Source organism: Myxocyprinus asiaticus, chromosome 32 (genome assembly GCF_019703515.2).
Source record: "Myxocyprinus asiaticus isolate MX2 ecotype Aquarium Trade chromosome 32, UBuf_Myxa_2, whole genome shotgun sequence".
NCBI lineage: Eukaryota > Metazoa > Chordata > Actinopteri > Cypriniformes > Catostomidae > Myxocyprinus > Myxocyprinus asiaticus.
This window is the reverse complement of record NC_059375.1, coordinates 25,319,887-25,340,828: the sequence shown is the minus strand read 5'-3', so window position 1 is coordinate 25,340,828 and position 20,942 is coordinate 25,319,887. Positions and strand designations below refer to the sequence as shown.

The window sequence follows — 20,942 nt, the reverse complement described above, 5'->3', positions numbered from 1 at the left end:
AAAAGTAATTTTCATTGTTCATGTTAACTAATGTTTACAAATGGAACCGTATTGTAAAGCGTTAACTATAAATGTTACTCTTGCTGAATGACAGCAGTGCCCCCTTGTGCATGTTCTTCGTGTACGTGTTAATGGCTCCTCCTGTTAAAGAGAGAGAGAGAGCGACACGGAGCTCAGCACAGGGGGGAGCTGTCCGAAAAACACCAACAACACCCCGAATAAGAAAAACTGCCCCGAATTGGAGTCCTTTCGGTGTAGACGTGTGATTTGACTTGTTTCAGACCAGAGATTTGTGTTCATGGTAAAAACAACGCGATAAGGTCCGAGGGAAGTGTATTTTTCTGGGTAAAGTCACCTCGCCAAATGAACTCCGTCAGAGCGAGCAGCAGGAGACCCAGGCGAGTGTCGAGGCCGCGCCCGGTGCAGCCGGAAAGAAACAACGCAGAAAGAGGTGAGATTGGGAGCTTTAATCCAACAACGCTTCAATGTAGTGCCGTGTCGTGCACGGTACTTTCTCTATCAGACCCTACACTGTCAGCCGAGAGCCTAACGGCCCGATTACATGAGCTTGTGTGGAAAACGTCGAGGCTCATAAACACAGGCCAGGCCGCGCTTTGTTTGGGCTTCACGAGCCAGAACCGTATTCAGTTAGCTTTTACATACTTTGTCACCGTTCCGCGTTTGCGTTAAGCCTGGAAACAAAATGGCCGGGTAGAAGTATATTTATATCAGTTAAAATCCCCCTCTCTTGGCTTTTAGTTAAAAGAGAGACGTGGGAAGTGGATATAGACAGGAAAATCTGCGCTGCGTAGCTGCTAGTATCCTGTGTGGGCTGCCATTGATAATGTCTCTGACACACAGCAGTGTATCCATTGACGCCAAACACTAACACGCCAGTTGGTTACTTAACGGCATTAATATGTTGAGCAAAGGTAGAGCGTTCGGTTTGATTTTTGTCAACTTTGAATGCAGTAGTGGCAGTAGCTTTGAAGTTACACTGTGTTTACACACTGCTATGTAGCAACACTAGCTAATCTGAATAGCTGCGCAGTTGGACTCGCAGCGAGCAAACGGGATTAAATGGGCTGTCTTGACTGTTTGTTCGAGATATGTGGGTAATTTGTAAGTCATAACATAGGTAATGTTTGCTTGGATTGTTTTTGTTGCAGGTTTTAGATGGTCCGGTTTGTGCTAGTGGAGGTGCATCTGCGGTGATCAATCAGAAACCTTTGTCTCCCCGATAGGCTTTTAGCTCCTCTTTGGTAAATCTATTGATAAAGTGTGAAAATACATCAGGTTTTCATAGATAAGTATCTGTTTTATGCTCATCAAGCATTTTATGGGCCTTATTCGTTTTAAAACCAGTAGTGGAATAGATTGCATTTTGTGTGTTAGATAAAACATTTGATGTAATATGTTTGCAATCATAGTTTACATCAATGGGAACACCAGCCTTAATGTATTAACCTGAGAGTGTACAGTACATTTATTTTCGCTCCCTTAAAATGTAATAAGGTTAATTATGCATCTAAACAAGTGAGGATCATGTGTAGGCACCCTTTGCAAACACGTTAATCTGTAATTGGACCTTTTTGATAAGGGTGCATAAAGTATTTTACTTTTAAAGGTGGAGGATTACACTTAGCGGTATAAATAAATGTCATACAATTTTCCTGTTTCTCAGAGCTGAACAGGCAAAGAGGAAGAGTATCTTCTCCATGACTTACTGTTTTTTTCTTTTTTCTTAAACACATATGCTGATTAGATGCATATATAGGCAGACAGGGAGAAAGAGAGATATCGGAGTCATGTAAACAGCACCCTTTGAACAGTTTAGTGTTATGTTTTTGTTTAACCTGATGCACTTTTGACGTCTCTCTGTCTTGTCATCTATACAGTGATTTTTACCAATGGGGCAGTCAATTGTGAGTTGGCACAAAATTCGTGCCCGTTCAGAGTCAAGCTTTAGCTACTTGTCTCATCTTTCACTTTTGGATGTTGTCTCCAGGTACCAATTGTGCAGTAGGAAAGGACAGACTGTAAGCCTCTCAGGTGATCAGTACATCAGGTATTGACAGGTAGGTAGGGTACTCGCACACACAAACAGATGAACAGGTAGGGCACTTGCTGATATTGGTAGTTGAAGAAAGGGCAGCATACAAAATGCAGCTGTTGTTCCTTACCTGGATCAAGATTCAACCTTTTGTACAGACAGAGGTGGGTAGTACCGTGCTACATTTACTCCGTTACATTTACTTGAGTAACTTTTTGGAGGAAAAAATTACTTTTAGAGTAGGTTTAAAAGTGGGTACTTTTTACTCTCACTCAAGTACATTTCTAAGGAATTTTTTTTTAACATTTACTTAGTTACAATGGGTGGCGTTTCTGTCGTTACATTACTGGGTTACATCATGTTCTTCTAACTAAGTGAAACACTTTCTTCACTCCGCACAGTGAAAAAAGAATAGTTTCGTCATGCAATGCCTTCATTAACACCAAGACAAGCAGATATTTCAAGATTACAGTTGCAGCTCCAACTTAAGGCAGCATGCTGTGGAAAGCTGTGGCTATAATGATAACGCGGGCTTTTCTGTGTCATGGTGATGGTCATTTTCAGTGTGATTCTGTAAATATGGGCTCTTGTGACATCAGTTTTTAAGTGTACATTTTTAAATCTGCAGCAATATATCAGTGCGCTTTGTCCTGCATCCCACATGTCATGAGCAGTAATTACACATTTAACCCATGGCCTCGCGGGTGTACTGGAAACTATGGCAGCTGCAGGCTGATTAACTGTATAAATCCATGAAAACATCCAAGTTAAGTGTAAATGCCTTTTGCCCTGCCATTCATGTGATTGACAACTGGAGCACGAACTGACAGCATTTCTGTGAGTCAAGTGCGTGAGATGTGCAGATGTGTGGAGATCGTATTGTGAAGTGTGTTGCGTGACCGGGGTTACGGGCCCTATGCTGGCTGCGTACTCTGCGTTTAGGGAGCGGTACAGAACTAATGATCTAAGTTCTTTTGACACTGAAAACTGTAATTACACTGAACTAACAACTAAAAGCTATGAAATAGTGAAAGTAGGCATTAATAAAGCATGATCTTGCTTTGGTTTATATTTCAGCATTATATACTGTATAATGTCCCTGTGTGACATTGTTCAAGTTTTCACTGTAATAATCCAAATCACTCTTCTTATTGACAAATTCATCTAGATCTGACAAGAGCCCTTAAAGGGATAGTTCACCCAAAAATTTAAATTCTCATATGTACTCACGCTCATGACAGATGTGTATGACTTTCTTTCATCTGCTGAACTTAAATGAAGATTTTTAGAAGAATTTCTCTGCTCTTTGAATGGGTGCCAACATTTTAAAGCTAAAAAAACCCCCCCAAAAAACAGCGTCCATTTGGTCGAACCACTTTCTTCTGTTTTAACCACTCTGGCTGTTGTGGTCCTTGATGGTTCTGTAGTCACTTACGTTTTTTTTTACACTGTTGGTAGGTCCGATGGTAGCCGTGTGTGGCCAACAGCCGAGACACTTCCTGAAAGACATTTTTGTTTCGCGTCGTTTCTTTCGTCGCTAACGAGAGGAACGTCTGCACCACGTTTATTGACCGGCGTGGTGTAAAAATTTATTTTTACAATTCGAAAGTCACGTGAACAAATGATACTGCTGTCGCTGTTGCTAACTTTAAAACTAGCGGGTTGATGTCCCGTGTCGCAAATCCAATCAGTGATCTGCAGGGTTTTGACGTCACATTTAGTATCGGCTTGGCTTGCTTGGATGTGAATGCAAGTGAATGGGTGCCAACATTTTAAAGCTAAAAAAAAAAAAAATCACTTAAGTCAGCATAAAAGTAATCCATAAGACTCCAGTTGATAAATCAATATCTTCAGAAGCGATGTGATGGGTATGGATGAGAAACAGATCACATGCTGCTGGTGTTTTTGGTGATTCACATTCTTCTCTGCATATTGCCCCATGATGGGCAGGGAGAAGAACTTCTAGCAAAAAATGGATATTGACCTGTTTCATTTTCACCCACACCTATCATATCACTTCTGAAGAAATGAATTGTACTACTGGAGTCATATGGATTACTTTTATGATTCCTTTATTTGCTTTTTGGAGCATCAAAATTTTGGCACCCATTCATGTGCATTGTACTGACCTGCAGAGCTGAAATATTCTTCTAAAAATCATAATTTGTGCTCTGCAGGAGAAAGGAAGTCATACACATCTGTGATGGTATGAGGGTGAGTAAATGATGAGAGAATTTTTGGGTGAACTGTCCCTTTAAAGAAATAGCACAGCCATAATTTAATATTCTGTCATCATTTCCCTACCCTCATGTTGTTCCGAACCTGTGTGACCTTCTGTTTTCTGTGGAAGCCAAAAGATGTTAGACAGAATGTTATGGCACTTTTCCACTGCACGTTACGGTTCGACTTGACTCTGCTCGCTTTACTTTTCTAAGCTTGCTTTTCCACTGCAGTTTAGTGCCGCCTCAACGTGGATGGGATTATAGGCTGATCGTCATAGATGCGCCGCCTCTACTGCCGTGACATCATCTTAAACGCGACACAAACATTACTGACCATAAACAATAACACGACCGCTAGCTGTTAGCTACTAGCTCATTGTGCTGCATAAAGCAGTTGTTGCATGGTGATTTTACACAAGTGTAACAGTTAAATTGGCCTGGTTGTTTTAGAGGCAAGCTTTCCAGTAGATGGTCAACTAAATAAAGTGAAGCTTTCAAGCAGAATATAGAGTTAATGTAACAATGTACCATCCTCCATTGTGGACTTCAACAACGCCGAGTCCAGGGCACTCTCCCTCCCATTGCTTGCCGGTCTATTGCCATAGATAGCATCCATTTGGTGGAACCACTTCCACTTTCTTCTGTTTTAACCACTCCGGCTGTTGTGATCCTTGATAGTTCTATAGTCACTTAAGTTTTTTTTAAACTTTTCCCTACACTTTTGGTAGGTCCGGTGGTAGCCATGTGCGGCCAACAGCTGAGACACTTACTGAAAGACTTTTTTGTTTCGCATCGTTTCGTTCGTCGCTAACAAGAGGAACGTCTGCATCTCGTTTTTTGACCACGGCGTGGTTTTGCGCACAGACATTTCTTTTAACAATTTGAAAGTCACGTGAACAAATGATACTGCTGTCACTGTTGCTAACTTTAAAACTAGCGGTTTGATGTCCTGTGTCACAAATCCAATCAGTGATCTGCAGGGTTTTGATGTCACATAGTATTGGCTCGCTTGGAACCTCGACCGAGGTAGTACTAAAAAAAAAAAGTACCAGGTACTATCCACAGTGGAAAACCCCCAAAAAGCGAGCAGAGTCGAGTCGAGCTGTACCATGCAGTGGAAAAGCCCCATTAGAGACGGACAGTCTCAGTCACCATTCACTTTCAAAAAATGGACTGAAAGTAAATGGTGACTCAGGCAAACATTCTGTCTAAAATCTAATTGTGTTGCATGGAAGAAAGTCATACGGGGTTTGGAACAACATGATGGTGAATAATGACAGAATTTCCATTAATAATTATAATAATAATAAAAATTCTGTAATGAATGTTAAATGTGTATTATGTAATGGAATATAGGGGAGTTAACAGCCATTATGTCACTTGTGAAAGTAACGAGTTACTCACTATTTAAGTACTCTTAATTGGATACTTTCTTACTCTTACTCAAGTAATTATTTATGTTAGTACTTCTACTTGAGTAATTTTTTTTTTTTTTAAGTAATTGCACTTTTACTTGAGTACAGTTTTTGGCTACTCTACCCACCTCTGTGTACAGATGTGTAATGTTCTCACCAACTGATGGGTGGAAGTTGTTATCTGTACTGCAATGCTATTGGAAAAGGCCATTGATTTTGTTTTTAGTTGCTGGCTGTTTACCTTGTGCGAGTAGATCTATTTTTACATACATGCCCTACTCTATAACCACCGATACACTTAGCACCTTTTTTGTGGGCTTCCCGTTGGCTCTTAGGTGAACTGCTTAGGGTGCTCTCAAAGTTCATACCTTTGTTCCTACAGGCACGTATGGATGTCAAGACTCAGGAGTGTGTGGTGAAACATGGAACTGAACTTTTTTAGGACAGGTTGAGATATGTCTTGAATGAAGCTTTTTTTCCCCTTGTTGTGTTTCTGTAGATGAGGACATCCCTGCAGATATGGTTGCAGAAGAATCTGGTCCAGGAGCTCAAAACAGTCCATACCAACTCCGCAGAAAATCCCTGTTGCCTAAAAGAACCGTGTGCCCCACAAAAAGCAGTATGGAGGTAAAGACTCATGCTAATCATGTTTAGCCTGCACTTTGATCTGTCTTTTGACATCTTTTTCACCCAAGAAATGTAGTTAAAAGTTAATGTGTCTGATGTTATTTATGCTTGCAGGGAGCCTCCACTTCAGCCACAGAAAATTTTGGTCACAGAGCGAAACGTGCAAGAGTATCAGGAAAATCCCAAGACTTGCCAGGTGAGAATGTATAATTTGTTTTTCATATGTGGTCTCGAAAACTCGGGTATGGGCATTGTAATGTTAAATGTAGCTTTTCTTATCAAAAGACTGATGTTTTGTTATTATTGTGTGCTCTGCAAGCAGTGTAGTTTAAATTTGTTCTCCTGTTGTCTTCACTTCAGCCGCCCCTGCAGAGCAGTATCTCCAAGAGAAGCTTCCAGATGAAGTCGTTTTAAAGATCTTCTCCTACCTGCTGGAGCAGGACCTGTGCCAGGCTGCCTGCGTATGCAAGCGATTCAGTGAGCTTGCAAATGACCCCATCCTCTGGTGAGAATTTTGTGATATATTTTATTGGTTTGCAGACGCACAGACTGTTTCCCATAATTGTAGTGGAGTTTTTATAAGGAGATTGTGATGGTCTGAGGAGGCTTGGGGGTATTAATGATCCAACAGAGCGCAATGGTCTGGTTCCGGAAGTAAAAAAAAACCATTTCATATTTCCATAGACTAATTAATTTTCAACGATAGCGATAAACCTTTAAAGACAGACCTACCTTGAGCTCCAGGGTTGTTCATAGATGGTATATGCTTCTGTTGAAGTCATCCGTCTGCATTATTTCAACTTCATTGTTTTCGTGTTTGATAACTGAATTCATGGAAACAACTACAGTACCTATGGTACAGCAGAGAATGATCCACCAATCAGAGAAACGTGCCTCAGAGTGACCACCCACTCCCACGATGCACTGTGAATGATCGAGTCGGTGCCTCTTCACCCTTAAACTACTTATCTATTTGTACATATCAGAATATTTTGCAATAAACGTAAAATATATTGTTTCTATACTTATAATCAACAACCTAAATTCAAAAGTTTTATATATTTACATTGAATAAAAAACAATGACACCATTTGCAATGCTTCATGGGATTGTAGTTTGTGCCCTCATGAAAGGCGGGAGGTACACAGTCTTTTTTTTTTTTTCAATTTTAAAATACTTTTTTTTGCTTCAAATCAAAGTTTGTAATGTTGTGATTCACCTCGTAGCTGGTTTGTTTGGTTCATGGTTTAAAACTTAAGGATTTTTCGGAAAGTCAGTGGGAAAAATGAATGGGGAAATACTTCGGAACCGACAAAGCTGAAAAAAGTGGGCGGGCACTGTTTGCTCTATAGACAAACAGATGGCAATATGCACTGAGGACATGCTTGATTTTTGTCCATAATATCACTAAACAGTAGGGTTGTGCAATGAGGACCAAAAAAAAAAAAAAAAATCACATTGTTCATATGTTTTTTCCTTGTTCATAAATGATACATTTACATTTATTTATTTAGCAGAGACTTTTATCCAAAGCAACTTACAAGTGAGGAATACAGCAAAAGTGATCCATCCTACAGAGGCAATAACATGAAGTGCGGCAATATAAAGTTTTAAATTGCTCAAAGTAGTATATGTAGAGAGGAAGGTGTGAGACAGTGGTAAAAGTATGGAGTGAGAATTTATTTATATATATATTTTTTAGGAAGAAGACAGTTATTAGTGCATTAGTAGAATTGGGTCAAGTGCTCATGAAAGAGATGCGTCTTAGATGTTTCTTGAAAGAAGTTAGATAATCAGCTGCCCTGGTGCAGTTCGGAAGGTTGTTCTACCAGCGAGGAACGGTGAAAGAGAAAGTGGCAGCTTCTAGAGGGCACATAGAATTGAAGCAGTGAGTGTAGATAGGGGGGTGTGGAACCAGTGGCTGTTCTGTAAGTGAGCTTCAATGCCTTGAACTTGATGTGAACAACCATTGGCAGCTAGTGCACATGCTTATCACAAATTTACTGCGATTAATTGCAAGCCCTACTAAACAGTATAACGTGCACATTTTAGCAGTGTCCATGATTTTTGTTGATCATGACTGTAGATAACACTAATATTGCAAAAAAAAGTTTGTAAAGGACATAGGAATAAAATACAATAATTTTCATTGGAAGAGGAGTTTAACATCTAAACACTGCTAGCAGACAAATGCAAAGATGTTGGTTAAGATTAATTGGCTCTTGGGGCTTTTTGCAGCTTACATGAGTGTAAATTACTTGCACAGAATGGTTATCCACCAGCAAAATGTTCTGTTAATGGAAGGTGATTAGAATTGCTTCAGATGATACTGATCGCAGAAGTTTAATGTTAACATTGGTTTTGTCTGTTTGTTTCATAGGAAGAGACTGTACATGGAGGTGTTTGAATACACACGACCTATGATGCATCCAGAGCCGGGAAAGTTCTACCAAATTAACCCAGAAGAATATGAGCAGCCTAACCCATGGAAGGAGAGCTTTCAGCAGTTGGTATGAGCTTGCTTTTGTGTTTTGTAAAACTGTGTATGGGTGACCATGTGTATGTAGGATTTTTCCAGTGTGATGGCTTTTGTTTTGGATTTGTCACAGTTATTTTATGACATTTTGAAACATTTTTACCCTAAGACCCCTATTATGTCTGGTATTAATTTATGTCTTGGATGATCCAATCACAGCTGACAACTTTGAGCACTTGCTCAACTCACCAGAGACTTGTTAATACCAGTTGTAAACGGGGCCTAAAATGTGATTCAATAGATTGTGGTAAATGTTCATTGAGTCATTTTTAAGCCTTTGCTTTAATTTTTTTCCACAGTATAAAGGAGCACATGTAAAGCCTGGATTTGCAGAACACTTTTATAGTAATCCAGCTAGATATAAAGGCAGAGAGAATATGCTGGTATGGTCCTTCGACGTATAAGGAATTTCTTGAAGCTGTTTCATTTCTGTAAAGTATGAACAAAATAAAGTACATGCTTTAAACAATTTTCAGCTCCACTGTAATTGCAATGTTCTTATGGTTTGCAGTATTACGACACCATTGAGGATGCACTGGGAGGGGTGCAGGAGGCCCATTTTGATGGCCTGATATTTGTCCATTCTGGCATTTACACAGATGAATGGATCTACATTGAGTCCCCCATCATAATGATTGGTGCAGGTGAACTTGACGACCCTGTATATTATTATTATTAATTTATTTTTTTGGACCTAATGCTTTTCTCACTTTTCAGCCTTTCACTTTTAACTTTACATCCTTGTACTACAATCATAAACACCCCTGTTTTCATCCATTTCAGCCTCAGGGAAGGTAGCTGACAAGGTTGTCATCGAAAACACTAGAGATTCAACGTTTGTGTTTATGGAGGGATCTGAAGATGCGTATGTGGGCTACATGACTATCAGGGTAAGTCTTAACAGATTTGTCCATTTGTATTTTAGATTTTATTTATATATTTAGATTATTTCTCATTGCACATTATCTTCTCTGTTTGGTCCTCTCTAGATTGCATTTGTAAATCATTGCAAGGCATCTATTTGATAGTGCTGCTGGCTCTTTTCTAATTCACTTAAAACCATGATGCTTTGATAAGAGATTGCAGCAAAAATGTTTCTTGAGCCTTTGTATTATTTTACCCTCAGTTCAACCCTGATGATAAATCAGCCCAGCACCATAATGCTCACCACTGTTTGGAGATCACGGTTAACTGCAGTCCTAACATCGACCACTGTGTCATCCGCAGCACCTGCACAGGTACATTCCATTTAGACTATCTACAATCACGTTTTTATCAAACCGCACAATAATGACTAAGACATTACAGACATTAATTGTCTGTGTAGCTGCTTTGAAACTATGTTGTGAAAAGCAATTTATAAATAAAAATGATTTGAATTGACAATCAACCATGTCCCCTTTGTGGCATAAATATCATGACATAAAGCATTTAGGAAATATTTGTCCATGATGCCTGGCTACCCAGATTAGTGTGATGTCAGGATATATTATGATACAAAATCTTTTAAGTGGGAGCACCCTACCAGTTGAAGTACAGGAATTGTTAATGGGGTGATTTTTGAATAAGTTTTGTTTTCTAAGTCTCTCTCTCTGTCTGTCCACACAGTGGGATCTGCTGTGTGTGTAAGTGGTCAAGGTGCCGGTCCTACCATCAAACACTGCAACATCAGCGATTGTGAAAACGTTGGGCTGTACATCACTGATCATGCCCAAGTAGGAACATTCAGTGTTTATTTGTACAATAACACATTATACATTTGCACATATACAGTGAAATTCTTTTTTTCACATATCCCAGCTAAGCAAATCTCAGTTACCTCCGCGTCTGAGACAGTCAATCCGCGCATCTTATTGTGTGGCTTGTTGAGCACCTTACCGCAGAGACAGTGTGTGTGGAGGCTTCACGCTATTCTCCGCGGCATCCACGCACAACTCACCACGCGCCCCACCGAGAGCGAACCACGTTATTGCGACCACGAGGAGGTTACCCCATGTGACTCTACCTTCCCTAGCAACCGGGCCAATTTGGTTGCTTAGGAGACCTCGCTGGAGTCACTCAGCACGCCCTGGAATCGAACTCGCGACTCCAGGGGTGGTAGTCAGCGTCTTTACTCGCTGAGCTACCCAGGCCCCAATTATCCGCTGTTTTAGTGGAGTACCTTTTGTTAGCTGAGTTTCAGATATGTGTGGTAATCTGTGTTACTGCGTGTTGATATTAGACACACTGAAGAAGATCCGTGAAATTCTCGGGCTTGTATATTTATTTGCTTTTTCAAATTTTTCAATCAGACAGTTATTTCCTTTTAAAGCAGCATGTAACCTGCAAAGTTCAAACGTTTGTTTTGCCGCATTGGTTGATTGACAGGTGAGGGGTTGTGCTGCTGTCCAGGACACATTCAGGACTATTTAGCGTTTACACCTCAAATGTGATATGGTCACGTGTTTTTGACTACCTCCCACGTGCTTTTGTGATCCGATCACAAAAAATTTCGGACCCCGCTTACACCTGTATTTCTCAACGACACCTTGTGATTGGATCACTCGAAACACATCTTAAAGGAATAGTTCATACAAAATTAAACTTCTCATCATTTACTCATACTCATGCCATCCCAGATGCAAAACACAGGTTTTTAGAAGAATACAATGCAAGTGAATGGTGACCACAAGTTTGAAGCTCTAAAAGGACATAAAGGCAGCATAAAAGACTCCAATGGTTAAATCCATGTCGTCTGAAGCGATGTGATATGTGTGGGTGAGAAACGGATCAATATTCAAGTCCTTTTTTTTTTTTGATCAATCTCCACTTTGTTTTTGATGATTTGCATATCGCCACCTACTGGGCAGTGAGAATATATAGTAAAAACGGACATAAATATCGATCTATTTCTCACCCACACATCATAGGTTTAACCACTTGGAGTCATATGGATTACTTGTTTTTATGCACGTTTATGTGCATTTTGGAGTTTAAAATTTTGGTGCCCATTCACTTGCATTTTGAGGATCTACAGTGCTGAAATATTCTTCTAAAAATCTTCGTCTCTATTCCGCAGAAGAAAGTTTTACGGATCTGGGATAACATTAGGGTGAGTGAAGAGACAATTTTCGTTTTTAGGTGAACTATATCTTGATTACCAGGTGTAAACAGGGTCTCGGTCTATTACATGATCTACTGACAGCTGGATTTATTATTAATCACTGTATACAATCTGCATATGCTGTATATTGTTTCTTGTATTTTAAAGAATTTTTCTAAAACTTAACTGTGTGCTTTCGTGTTGCAGGGTATTTATGAAGATAATGAAATCTCAAACAATGCGCTTGCGGGCATCTGGGTAAAAAACCATGGCAATCCTATCATCAGACGTAATCATATTCACCACGGCAGAGATGTAGGAGTGTTTACCTTTGACCATGGCATGGTAATTACGTCAAACATCTGTTCACGCACTGAGACAATTTATTCTGGCCAGTACTTCGTAAGCTGATTTCTGTCTCTCTGCCTCCCTCTGCAGGGCTACTTTGAGAGCTGTAATATCCATAGGAACAGGATTGCAGGGTTTGAGGTGAAAGCATACGCTAACCCAACAGTGGTACGATGTGAGATCCACCACGGCCAAACGGGCGGCATCTACGTACATGAGAAGGGCCGTGGCCAGTTTATAGAAAATAAAATCTATGCCAATAACTTTGCAGGAGTGTGGATCACCTCCAATAGTGACCCAACAATAAGGTCAGTCTTCCTTGCCCCCACTGACTGTTTGTGGATATTCAGTTTACATACCATATTGTTTTAAATCAAAAATGGTGTTTTTAAAGATGTAAATAATTATTTTTCATGTCTTGAATATTATATAAATTAAGAACGCCGCACACTGTGAATTGTGGATATCATGCTGTCTTGTTGATTACCTTTAAAATGAGCTGTCTGCTCTTATTTTAGGGGAAATGCTATCTTCAATGGCAACCAAGGAGGCGTTTACATATTTGGTGATGGGAGGGGCCTCATTGAGGGAAATGATATTTATGGAAATGCCCTGGCTGGCATTCAGATCAGAACAAACAGCTGTCCTATAGTAAGACACAACAAGATCCATGACGGGCAGCATGGAGGAATCTATGTGGTAAGCATGCGCATTAGCCTAATTTGTTGACTTCTTCAGCACCGATCATAATACAGAAAGGATTGTGAACAGAAAAATAAAGTGCACACAATGTACAGTTGTGCTCAAAAGTTTGCATACCCTGGCAGAAACTGTGAAATTTTGGCATTGATTTTGAAAATATGACAAACAACCACACCGTCTTTTTCCAGAGCAGCCTGTATTTCTCCTGAGGTTACCTGTGGGTTTTTCTTTGTATCCCGAACAATTCTTCTGGCAGTTGTGGCTGAAATCTTTCTTGGTCTACCTGACCTTGGCTTGGTATCAAGAGATCCCCGAATGTTCCACTTCTTAATAAGTGATTGAACAGTACTGACTGGCATTTTCAAGGCTTTGGATATCTTTTTATATCCTTTTCCATCTTTATAAAGTTCCATTACCTTGTTACGCAGGTCTTTTGACAGTTCTTTTCTGCTCCCCATGGCTCAGTATCTAGCCTGCTCAGTGCATCCACGTGAGAGCTAACAAACTCATTGACTATTTATACACAGACACTAATTGCAATTTAAAAAGCCACAGGTGTGGGAAATTAACCTTTTAATTGCCATTTAAACCTGTGTGTGTCACCTTGTGTGTCTGTAACGAGGCCAAAAATTCAAGGGTATGTAAACTTTTGATCAGGGCCATTTGGGTGATTTCTGTTATCATTATGATTTAAAAAGGAGCCAAACAACTGTGATGATAAATGGCTTCATATGATCACTATCCTTAAATAAAAGTTTTTTTGCATGATCAGTCATATTTTCAAAATCAATGCCAAAATTTCACAATTTCTGCCAGGGTATGCAAACTTTTGAGCACAACTGTACATTGCATAAACATGCACGTTTTGGCAAAGTATAAGCACAGACCATTTTTATTATTATTCGGTTAACCAATAAGCCTAACATCTAACAGGCTTGGGGAGTAACACATTTTTTTAACTGTTTTATGTAATTAGGCTCCAAAAACATTTAACTGTATTCCACCTCAATCAGTTACAAAAGATGCGATCAGATTATCGATAAATAAAAATCAAAAAAACTAGGGATTACCATCAGAATGGATGAAATGGCCCAATATTATGCAATGTTATGCAATATTGCACCCTGACTTCAATTTAGGTCACATTTGTTGTTTATTGTACAACAATAATCTTTTTTTTAACCAATAGTATTAGTCACACAAATTGTTAATGCTGGTTGATCTGTTAAACATCTACATCCCTAGTCTGGTCACAGCCTAATTATGTCTGTTCTGTCGATTTTTCTGTGGATGTCTATAGCATGAAAAGGGCCAGGGTGTAATAGAGGAGAATGAGGTTTACAGCAACACTCTGGCAGGCGTGTGGGTGACTACAGGAAGCACGCCAGTGCTCAGGAGGAACAGGATACACAGCGGCAAACAGGTTTGAGACTTGGATCTAATCTTGGCTTCATTCTTCCCTGTCCTAAAGTTAATATTATTATCTCTCTTAAAAGGTTGGGGTGTATTTCTATGACAATGGGCACGGAGTACTGGAAGATAATGATATCTACAATCACATGTACTCTGGAGTCCAGATCAGGTAGGAAGGAAGTAATTGAATTTCTGCTCCCTCAAGGAGTATCGGGAGAACAAATAGTTTTTCAAGACCTTTGAAGGTAAAAATTGTAATGTATTTTCATATTGGATAATTGTTTTGGAATGCATTGTACAGGATTGTTATTTTTTGTTTTCCTCTTTTTTTTTTTTTTTTTTTTTAAACAAAGAACTGGAAGCAATCCAAAAATCAGAAGAAACAAAATTTGGGGTGGGCAAAATGGAGGCATCCTTGTTTACAACTCGGGTAATTTCTGTATCTGCTTTCTCTGTCTTCATTTGTATTTCACTTCTCATGAATCTTGTTTCTGAATAATCCTTCTATTTTCCAATATTATTGCCATTATGCATTTAAATGTGAAAGCAATTATAAATACTTTCAACAGATTTCTACTATTGCTACCCAGTTATGAGAGAGGCAAGGGTCTCTGCTTATTGTTGTTTATATTTAATGGGATGCGGTGGTCTGTTATCAGGGCTGGGCTTCATCGAGGACAATGAGATCTTTGATAATGCCATGGCGGGGGTGTGGATTAAGACGGACAGCAACCCCACGCTGCGCAGGAATAAGATCCACGATGGTCGGGATGGGGGCATTTGCATATTCAATGGTGGGAGGGGTAAGAATGGAGAGGAAGATCTCTTTGTTTGTGTAAAGTACAGGAAATGCTACACTCGATGAGGCTGATATATAGTAGAATTAAAATCAGAGCAGATTCCTAGACATCGATCAAGGATAGACTTGAACTAATCAACAAGGTTTAATCTTTGTCAAAGAAGCAACCCCTTTAATGTAATTGATGCATCCACCTATTGCATGTACCTATTTCATGTGAATGTTTATTCATTATCACAGTGTTCCTGATGAAACTAATAGCAGTGTCTGCATATTCATGTTCAGGGTTGTTGGAAGAAAATGACATCTTCAGGAACGCACAGGCTGGTGTTCTCATTAGCACAAACAGCCACCCGGTGCTGCGGAAGAACCGGATATTTGACGGTTTTGCTGCAGGTCAGTAGAAGGTTTAGGACTGTGGTGCGTAAGTGCTGCCACAGCGGTGGTCTTCAATGCACTGTGATGAAGTAATTGTCTAATGTCCCTCTTAATGTTAAATTGTGCAGTAATAAAGATCTATTTATTGATTATTTATCAAAGAAACATATTGTGGAGTTTTGGTATCCATTGGAAATTGGATTTGTGTAGTTTGTGCCATGATCTATTCATCCAGGCAATCTCTCTTTCTCCCCCTGTAGGCATTGAAATCACAAACCATGCCACAGCAACTTTGGAAGGCAATCAAATATTCAACAATAGATTTGGAGGCTTATTTCTAGCCTCTGGTGTCAACGTTACAATGAAAGGTCAACATCACTGACACTCAGCTGACTGACTTTCTTACTTTCTTTTTATAACATGTCCCTTAATGTAAATGTGTTTCAAATCTCTCTAGATAATAAAATCATGAACAATCAAGATGCCATAGAAAAGGCTGTAAGCAGAGGTCAGTGTCTGTACAAGATTTCCAGTTACACCAGCTACCCCATGCACGATTTCTACAGGTAATCGAAGCCAGGCAACTGAATATAGTCTGCTTTGAAAACCAATAGAAATTGCAGTATTTCACTCTGTTCCATTCTCTGGTCTTAGGTGTCACACCTGTAACACAACAGACCGAAATGCAATTTGTGTGAATTGTATTAAGAAGTGCCACCAAGGGCACGATGTGGAGTTTATACGGCATGATAGGTCAGTGTGCATTAGCTTCATGCTAATCTCTTTGCATCTAACTGCTAAGGGTGGGTAAAAATATTGATTTCCTGATGCATCCAATTTGCATTTGAACGATCTCGATATCGACTCTTAAATCCCAAGATTGATCTTTTACTCCTTGCGCAACCCTCTTCTACAATGAGAGGAAATCACTTGCATTTGCAACAAAATTTTGTGTTATGCGATTTATAATGTATATATTTGGCAACTGGCTGGTAAATGTTTACATTTCACTCACCAGTAATTGTGTGGTATAGTGGAGTATTCAGCAGTGAGATCCTTTCACTGCATGTTGAGAGTAAAAGTTGGTCTGTGTAATGTGTCCAAAGACGAGATCCAGACGACCCATTCGTCATTGAATAATGTCTCATTTAATACCCTTTATGTTCTATACAGTCAGTTGTTGATCAAAAATAAACCTCTAATCATGCATGGCACAAATGAGTGAAAGCCAATCGAGTCTCTCGTTAACATGCGCTCATTTATAGAAGCTCTTTAAAGAAATGCCGGCCTTGTTTAAGAGACAGTACCACTTTTAGCACTTGTTGAACATATCAGTGTAAATAGTACAAATTATGCAATTAAACAATAAACGTAACAAAAAATTATATATGCAATATCTTATCTTATTTATTAATTGAATACATGGATTTTTTCATTTTAAAAAGCCAAAATGTGACAAATGATGAAAAACTAATAAAACATAATTAGTAAAATTAATATTTTCATAATGTACCTAGTTCGAAGGTCCCCTATATAATTAACAGCATTAATGGGGAGAGAATTTATGTAAGCAAAAGTGACATTATAACAAATATGAATCAAATATGAATCTGTATCAACACCCAGCGCTACTAACCGTGGTTCAAAGTTGTTTAAAGGACTGTTCACCCAGTAATGATCATTCTCATGATTTACTCACCTTAAAGCCATCCCAGATATGTGTCTTTCCTTCTTCAGCAGAACCGAAATGAAGATTTTTATAAGCACATTTCAGGTCTGTTTGTCCATACAATGAAAGTGAATGGGTGCCGTGAGGCTGCTGGCTGTTTGGCAGTCAAAAAGGCATATTTAGGCAGCATAAAAGTAATCCACATGACTCCAGTCAATCAATGAATGTCTTCTGAAGCAAATCAATGAGTTTGTGTAACAAACAAATTGATAATTAAAACATTTGTAACTTTAAATCGTTGCTTCCGGCCAGCGCTTTATTGCTGTTTGAAATGACCTAACTCTCACGTGATGTTCGTTTCTCTGTTGTATACAAAGCACGCGCTTCTTACTTCTCGTGTGAACGCACCATTGTGCTTGCGTCACGTGATAGCTCTGTGATGGGTCGACTGGTACCAGGAAGCGTTTTTTTAAAAAGTTAATGAAGTTTTAATTATTTATTTTTTTACACAAACCTATCTATTTGCTTCAGAAGACATTCATTGATTGACTAGAGTCGTGTAGATTACTTTTATGCTGCCTAAATATGCATTTTGGACCGTCAAACAGCCAACAGCATCATGGCACCCATTCACTTTCATTGTATGGACAAACAGAGCTGGAATGTGCTTATAAAAATCTTCATTTTGGTTCTGCTGAAGCAAAGACATGCACATCTGAGAAAGGTGAGTCAATCATGAGAGAATTTTCATTTTTGGGTGAACATCCTTTAAATAAGGCAATGTTGTGGTCATCTTTTTTTTTCTCAAGTGATGTATAAACATATATATAATTAGGTTTTTTTTTTTTTTATCCTTTTAGTATAATAAAACTAAGTCTAGCCATAGTTGCAGTCGAATTACAAATTCTGTAAAATTTAGTGGACACAATAGGTTAATCTGCTCTTATCCTTTTTATAATCTGCCCTGTCTAGGTTTTTTTGTGACTGTGGCGCAGGTACATTGTCCAATCCTTGCACATTGGCTGGAGAGCCGACCCATGACACAGACACTCTGTATGACTCCGCACCTCCCATAGAATCCAACACGTTACAGCACAACTGAGATTGAACTCGTCTTCCATCACAGCACCCTGGTCTTTGTTACCTGCCTACAAATCCACAGCGCCTGCCATTTCTGGGCCAGAGAGACCAAGTGTGCAAAGTGTGTTTGGATAACTAAAATGTCAGACATGGAATGAATCATTTTAAGAGAAACTATCTATGGAAAGATAAAATGCAGAACTCTGTAACTGTGTAAAGCTGCCTCAGTACTGGATGCAGACTCCTGTATATTGCTAACTGAATGCAAATGGATGCAAGGAGTGCTATTCTCTTCACTTTCAGCGTACAAAGAAATGATGGTTGGGAGAACAATGGAACATTTGGAAGAGTAAAATATTGTGAAGCAATATGTTGACTCAGGATTCTGAAGATTATGGAGGTCGGCGCCACAGTGGTATTGAGATTGGGAGGGGAGTAAACTTTCTTCGGTCCTTCCAACTGCATAGCTCTATGCTGTGTGCCTGCCCTGTGCTACTTCAGTGCTAGATGGAGATTCAAGAAGAGTTCTGCTGCAGTTTACATACAGACCTGACCGCGACCAGGGCCACTAGGAGCTATAGATAGCGGTTTCTCGGATTAGAGGCATAGTCATACTACTATGGCTTCCTCCATAACTGTTTTTGACAGCAGATTTGCTGAAATATGTATGATATAAAAAAAAATTAACCAAAAAAAAAAAAACAACAATGTGATTAGCACTTGCTTTTTTAAAATATGTTAATATGTTATCCTGGTCTACAAATATGATTTTAATGCTTTCTCATGTAGTTTTGTATTTTCAGGCAAAAAAAAAAAAAAAAACTTACTGTATTTGAATGTCTTATTTTATTATATATTATTATTGTTATTAATATTTTTGTTAGCACACATTAGGCTCACTGTAATCGTACTCATGTCTCAGCATATACGTTCTTTCTGTGAAAGAGGAATAACAAAGAAAGATCAGAAAACTAACACTAAATTGTTCTCCAGCATTTTTTATTTTATTTAATTTTTTGTCCTAATGAGGTGACCTCTTTTAAGTTAACTTTTAAGTGACTGACTGATGTGTGGAACTTGTGTTCAGCTTACAGTTGTGCATGTTCAGGAGGGTTTGCATCACCTTTGTTGCTGCCATTATTAGAAAAAGGGTTATTTTTCCCTGTTGCATTTCTCTCTCATAATTCCCTTTCTAAAAATTTGGAGCTATAATCTCCAAGCAGTTGGAAGTGTTAACCAAGGGCCCAAAGAATTGTGAAACATGTTTGACCATTAATCTTGAGCCGGATGTAAAAAAAAAATTATATATATAATTTAAAACAATCCTAGAGACTTTTCGTCTAAGTGTCCACATTGTAGTAGAATATGAACCTCACTTTTCAGCTTTTTAAGTTTAACTGCATTCTTTTGGGCCCATGGCCTTACTTGTGCCTGTACGATATAGATTTTTTATAAGCCTCGCTGGAGTTGGTTATATTGGAGGCCTCTGGCCTCTTTAAAGCTGAGACAAGTATCTCTACACCCCATTGTCTTTTTGCCCCTCCAACTCCATCTATGTGTAATGTAGTGACTGTGGCTTCTCATGCAGCCTGAATTTTATGCATGTGTACCATAACATCTAGACTTAATATATTGTGAAGTCTTCAATAACCATTATGTAGTTGCTAGTATGAATTTAAAAAGGGTTTAATTTCCTAGAAAAGAACAGAAACTGGTCATTTTTAAGAAAATAAACTTTATTAGATCAAAGCTGGTTGTGTTTGATTTTGTTGATTCTTGGGAATGCATTGGGTATGTAGAGAGGATGTAGCCTCCCTTCCTGTCCATAAAGCTATGAAACCCCCTAACATCTTGTCAGCAAAATAGTATACTACCTTCAAGAGCTTGTTCAACATGATGTGATTACAGTTATTATAAGACAAAACCCACCCTGATTGTAGGTGTCGCCTTGTAATAATCTAAAGCACCAAGTACTCCACATAACGTGCAAATATCATAAGCAGTGTTCTCAAAGCAGCGGCTTGTGCTGTAGGAGACTTTGACAGCAGTGTGTTTATTTAGTTTGATAAGATTAGGTCATTAGTGACTCAAATCATAAAACCTTTGCTTTTATCAATTCCTGGGTAAATATGGGCCACCTATGGACAATCCACCTCAACAAGAGTCTATCAGAGCTAGTGTGAATGGGCAGAAACCTAAACTGCATTGCCTTGATTTTTTGTGGCATGCTGACACTTTGTTCAAGTAATTGTTTTTTGATACTGCCAGTTTTGGTTTCTCAAGCATATGAGATAATGTATTCAAAGTATGTATGTTTTGAAATGTAAGCTTGCCACGACTGTAACTCTTAACAAGGACAACAATCTATGTTCAAAGGTTGTTTAGGCTGTGGCCTAAATCTATTAAACAGTTAAGACTTGTTTGTAGATTATAAGATTCAAAGAAACAAACCCTCTTTTGTTTCTATTCTTAAAAAGTTATTTAGATGGTATGGTGGGAATATTATTTTTGAGAGAGTACTCATTCGGTTAGTAGCACACAATTGAGGTTTGGGTCACTCACAAATTGGCAGCTTTTCCATCTAATACTGTCAAATATACCTAAAACCTGTATTGTGC

At 38.9% G+C, this 20,942-nt stretch overlaps 1 protein-coding gene across 1 annotated transcript; it reads left to right on the top strand.

The window, feature by feature from the left end:
* The first annotated feature begins 138 nt into the window (after positions 1-138).
* On the top strand, positions 139-19,306 carry LOC127423418 (F-box only protein 11-like). The gene is made up of 22 exons (XM_051667695.1): positions 139-451; positions 6,190-6,317; positions 6,432-6,513; positions 6,678-6,822; positions 8,698-8,827; positions 9,153-9,236; positions 9,365-9,497; positions 9,637-9,743; positions 9,980-10,091; positions 10,462-10,568; positions 12,143-12,280; positions 12,374-12,591; positions 12,802-12,982; positions 14,286-14,408; positions 14,482-14,567; positions 14,752-14,828; positions 15,058-15,201; positions 15,483-15,593; positions 15,836-15,943; positions 16,033-16,141; positions 16,230-16,328; positions 18,217-19,306. Exons 1-22 carry the CDS (start codon positions 364-366, stop codon positions 18,344-18,346), a joined length of 2,640 nt encoding a protein of 879 aa, XP_051523655.1. The 5' UTR covers positions 139-363; the 3' UTR covers positions 18,347-19,306.
* The last annotated feature ends 1,636 nt before the right edge of the window (positions 19,307-20,942 follow it).